The 5,536-nt window shown below is 43.1% G+C and overlaps 1 protein-coding gene across 1 annotated transcript in view; it reads right to left on the bottom strand.

Annotated features, from left to right (window-relative positions):
- The window catches only part of INHBC (inhibin beta C subunit), an 8,565-nt gene extending 3,232 nt beyond the window's left edge, over positions 1-5,333 (bottom strand). Inside the window, exon 1 of the mRNA XM_011382852.1 lies at positions 4,833-5,333. Within this exon, the coding sequence (XP_011381154.1) occupies positions 4,833-5,145 (313 nt within the window). The 5' untranslated portion in view covers positions 5,146-5,333. The remainder of the gene's footprint in view (positions 1-4,832) is intronic.
- Between the last annotated feature and the right edge of the window lie 203 nt (positions 5,334-5,536).

The raw sequence follows: 5,536 nt of genomic DNA, 5'->3' as shown, positions 1-5,536 counted from the left end.
CCTCCTTCTTCTTCTTCTTCTTCTTCTTTTTTTTTTTTTGTCCCCTCTCCAGGGAATGCTACTTATTGAGTAAATGCTGCTTTATTTATTTATTTATTTATTTATTTATGATGTGAAAATTAGTCTCAACATGGCTTGTTCTTTATATCCTTAGTTATAGGACCTTTGCTCAGCTAGTCTCCAGGTTGATTATTCTATATTTTAGTTGCAATTTTAATGCAGTCATGGGAGGAGGCATGTGCAGCGTTTACCTACTCTGCCATTTTGCCCTGGTCAGTCTACTCTTAGTGCTTTATTGTAGGAATTCCACTAACATTCTCATGGACACAAAAAGGCAGAAGATAAAGTTCAACTAGGCTTTGTGTGATCAGGAAATTCAGGAATAAGGCTGCTCTTGACAGCTCTCAGAGCCAAAAGGATCTCACTCAACTCAGACTATCTATGTAAGTCTACTCCATTTTTTTCTCTCTGTGAATCTACTTCTTCTGCCTCCTCTTTAGCTTCCTCAGGTCCCAAAATGGTGGCCCCAGCTCCTGAGTCTACAGACCTTTTACTCACCTCCTCCAAGCTAAGTGAGCTGATAGTTCAGTGTCCCAATTCTAAAATTCTAGAAGAGTCTAATTGGCCCAATTAAGCTTTTCTTGCTAGGTCACTAAGCACCCTATTGTTAGGATGTCTTATGTCATCCTGGTTATAGCAGGCAGATACATGACCCACAGGGGCTGTGGTAGACTATTACATTGTTGGCCCCCAATGAACAACAGCTCCCAATATTCATGGCTTTGTGCAGTTTCTTCCCATATTAAGTCTGGGTTCGGCCATGTGACTTGATCTGGCCAATGAGACATAGGCAAGCATAGTGCAAGCAGAAGCTCAATTAAGTACTTACACACTAAGGCTTCATCCTCTTGAAAGCCAACTACCATGCTTCAAAGAAACTTGGGCTAGACTACCAAATGATGAGAAGCCATGTGGAGAGAGATTTTGGAGGATCGAAGACCATCTTAGATGTTCTAGTCCCATCTGAGCTCCTGGTTGAATGCAGTTACATTAGTGACCTCAGCTAGACCACATGAAACGGAACTGTCCAGATAAGCCCAATCAAATTACAGAATCATGAGAAATATTGAATTTTTCACTTTAAGCCTCTATATTTGGGCTGATTTGTTATATTAACAGTTAATTGAAACAGAAACTAGTATCAGAAGTAGGTTGCTCCGTAACAAAGATCTAAAATGTAGCATTGTTCTTGGGACTGGGTGGTGAGCAGAGGTTGGAAAGATGGCAAGGAGATGGTTAGTGAAGGTAGGAAGAGCAGTGAAGAAATTGCTATTGGAAGTTGGAGAAAGGGGAACCGGTGTTATGTATTGGCTATCAGCTGCGATAACTGGAAAGCTAGAAATGATATCTAACAAAGTTGTGAATTTAGCTAAAGATATTTCCAGGCAGGATACTGAAAGTGTCAATTGGCTTATTTTAGCTGCCTATGATAAGGCATTTCAGGAGTGAGATGAATTCAAAAAGGAACTGTTCAATTTTGAAGCAGAATTTAGATTAAATATTTCCAACAGGACTTGTTAGATTGAACAATAAAATATTTTTTAATTCCTTGCCTCTCTGTATGGCAAAAGGTTCTCCGAGTAAGAAATGGTCTCAGGGCAAAGATCAAATCCAGAATACTGCCAGTAAAATATAGCCTCAGTGTGAATATCAAAACAAATAAAGGATCAGCCATAAGACCATTTGCTAAGATCTAACATCTTTGTTAAGATCTAAAATTTAAGATGTTCTTTCTATAGATCCTCTCAACTAGACAAAAGGGAATCTAAGAATCTTAAGAGTCGTGTCCCACAACACTCAAACTTGTAACCTAAAGAGGGGTCTGTCTTGAAAGAGTGGAGTGCCTTTTGTCTGTAAACTACAATTTATTATTTAGAAGGGAAGTTTAAAGAGAATTTTAATAGCAAAAGCAATACTAGTTTGGACTAAATGGAACAGAGACAATTCAAAATGAATTGGGCCCCCAACTTCTTTGGGCAGGAAGAAGACTGAGAAAACCACTCAGCCACAACGTAGGTTATTTCCTATGTTTCCTAAAAGGAAAGACATCTCAGAAGATAGAGCCAAGGGCTGAGAGAGTGGTTCTAGAAGCCCAGGAGTGCAGTGGTGGGCTCTTCTTGAGAGAGAAAAATCCTACCAGGGAGTATAACCAGGCCCTAACCAAAGAGATTCTGGATTTGGGGTAAACAGGAGTGTCTATCACAATTATCCCATCTATGTCTGAGTATTGTACATTAGGTAAGCGGAAGGCAGATAACTTGTATTTTTAGGTCACAGGCAGTGGTGTGTTGGTAAATGTTTAACAACTGGATTCCAGAGGAAAATAAAAAACCTTGATTTGTAGTGTTTGCCAATTTCTGTAGTATAAATCCTCCCACCATGGCCTATTTAAAACTATCAATGTGATATCACTGGATGCAGAGTTGGGAAATGTTCACAATCAACACTCATGAGCCAGTATGAGCCACTTCCAGGAACCGCTGAAGGCCGTTCTCCTAGTTTCCCCAGAGTGCCAAGCTCTCCCTCTTCAAACCACCAGCAAGAACAATTTTCAGATCTTTCTTTCATACTATGCAATAAATGATAACATAAATTGGAATGAAACATCAAGCTAATATATTTAAATGTAAAAAATGGAATCCAGGTATCAGTCATTCTCACCTCCAAACTTCATAACAGATCAGGCCCCTCTGGCCTGAATGCTGTATTCATTCATTGATTAGCAAATATGTGGAAAGTATACAGACTTTGAAGTCAGAGAGAACTGTGTTTGAATTCTGCCCTTTGCAAGCCGTATGAACTTGGCCACATAAGTTTTCATTTAGTCTCAGTTTCTGCATTCATAAGATGAGACTACTAAAGTCTACTTTATAGAGTGATTTGAGGATTAAATGAGATAAGGCAGGTACACCAAATACTTGGCAACCATCATTATTGTCACATGTGCCAGAAACTGGGTTAAGTGTCAGGGATACAAAGGTAAAAAAAAAAAAAAAAAGAAGCAGGATTTCGATATTCAAGTGACTCATGGTTCATGGCCATCTGTCCACCTTAAGCTCATTGACTCCAAACTACTTTTCAATCCCAAATGCGGTCTACTCCTTCAGACTTTTTCCTATGTTTCCCCCCTCTATTTTAGGATGTTATTTACCATTCTCTACCCAACGAAGTCAAACTTACTCAAAATGCCAGCCCATTTGTAATCTTTTTCTGAAAGACTTCTCTGTCTCATCAGGTCTCAATGAGTTACTCCTGGCGCAGCAAGCTCTTGTGCCCTCACCTAGCATTTATTTCATTATGCCTTATATTCTAATTAATTTCTTTCCAACAGCAGCAACTAAACCCCTCATGGGCAATAGCTGAATCTTCTATTTCCTGTTCCCTCCTACCTTTGCTTTCTAAGTATATTACCTGTATTAGCTTATTTAATTATCTCACCTATCCTCTTATATGCCCATTTTACACATGAGAAAACTACTAACAACCCAATGCACACAGTAATAAATGTCTGAGCAAGGATTTGAGCCCAGGCTAGCTCGCTCCAGAGTTTGTGTACTTAATCATGAGCAGAAACCTTTTGAACTAGGATAGGGTCTCATTCATCACTGGGGACTCTAGACTGTGGTCAAACTGACTTACAGTGTGATTTGGTTGTTTAATGCAACCAATGTCCACTGGACATCTACCATGTTTATGAAGCAGAGTGGTGTAGTGGCCAAAGCCATGGATTCTAGAGCTAGGCTGTCTGGCTCCATCATTTACCGGTCATGTGACCTTTAGCAAGTTACTAAACCTCTTTGTCCCTCAGTTTCATTACCTCTGAAATGGGAATAAATGACAGTTCCTGACCTCGAGGAGTTGATATCCTATAGGAAGTCAGGCTTCACAGAAAACCTAGAAACAGGCAATTCCACATAGAGAGTTCAGGTTCAAGGTGAGGGTGTAGGGGCCATCAAGGAGGGAGCACCTCACCCTCAGGTCAGCGCAGGTTTTCAAGGATGAGAGTGCTGGGTCTTGAAGGGAGAGGGGAGTAGGTGCTGACCAGAGGAAGGAGGCCAGGAATAGGAAGGGTCTTCCAGACCTATGAAAGAGCTTGCAGGAAGCTCAGAGACCAGATAGATCATTTTCTGTTCTGTTTCTAGAGTCCTTTCTCCGAATTCTTGATCTTTCTCTCCAGATGCCCAATAAATTCTTCAACTCCTCTCCCTTCTGTAGAAATAATTATTCTCTTCTGCCCTCTATCTATCTTTCTGTGTCCCATTTTAAACCTGTTCTGATGTGGGGGCCCAAAGTATCAAGGCAAGAGAGCAAGGATAGGGTGGAGAGGTATTATAGCCCTGGTGTTTTTCCTTTTCCTTTTTTACCCAGATGAGGCATCTGGGGGAGGGAGTGATGAAGAGGCTGGATCTTGGGCCAGAGAAAAGACAGATTCCGCAGCTTCCAGCCCCTGTGTCCAAGTCCAGGAAGTGGATAAGCTCACACTACGGCCTGGGGAGGTTTGTGGGGTGTGCAGGGGGATGAGCTAAAAGAGATGGGGGCAGTCAGTCTCAAAAGAAGTGAAATTTATCCACTTCCCAGTTGCCCATTGATCAAGTCTAGACTGTAAGAGAGAGCCTGGGATGTGGGAGCCCTGGACTAGGAGACTGCAGGCTGTGAGAGGCAAAAATTTGGATGATTTAGGGGAGAAAGGCAGAGGTCAGGTTGGGAGGAGGACGCTTTTCATTTCCTTGAGAGGTCAGGTTTTGGGGAAGATCTACAGACCAGGAACTCACCTGTCTCAGCAAAGCTGATGATCTCATATTCCTGGCCTCTGTCAGCTTCCGGAAGCGCCCCCTGTGGGGGCCCACGGAGGTGCTGCAGTGCTGTCCTCAGAGCAGCTCTGGACACGGGCTGACTCAGTGTTGGGCGCTGGCTGAGGTGCAGCTTGTCCAAGATGCTTCTCTTGGCCAGGTTGAGAAGTAGCTTCCGCTGGCTCTCCAGGTCCAAGGTGGGCTCCCCACATACCAGACACTGATTGTCTGCTCTAGGAGTGACCACTGTGGCCAGAGACAGGAATAGAAAGGCCTGAAGCAATGAGGAGATCATTGCTGGGGGAGGCCCTCCTTGAGCGACACAAACCGAGACAGAGCCACAAATTGGGGGCTCAGGGTCTCAAAAGCTGTGGTCTCGGCTTCCTCCTGGCTACCAGGGGCCCAGGAAGGAGAGTGTGTTCAGCTGGCATGACTCCTTGTTGCAAGGGACAGAGCAGCCAAACATCTGATTTGAGAGATGAAGCCAGTTACAGGTAGAACTTGGCAGAAGTCACCAATGCATAGTCAGTGAGAGTGCAGAGTGGGGGATGTAAGGGGAGATTGATTTGTTTGGGGAAAGAATTGTCCCTGGGCCAATGTTGAGAGACAGTGGGTTACCCATGTGAGCTGCCAGGCCTGGGACAAAGGTTAGAGATGAAATTCCTCTTCAGATCAGCAGACTTGCT

This window comes from Pteropus vampyrus, unplaced genomic scaffold (genome assembly GCF_000151845.1).
Source record: "Pteropus vampyrus isolate Shadow unplaced genomic scaffold, Pvam_2.0 Scaffold493, whole genome shotgun sequence".
NCBI classification, from domain to species: domain Eukaryota; kingdom Metazoa; phylum Chordata; class Mammalia; order Chiroptera; family Pteropodidae; genus Pteropus; species Pteropus vampyrus.
Note: the sequence above shows the minus strand (reverse complement) of the source record. Positions and strands in the feature narration are given on the sequence as shown.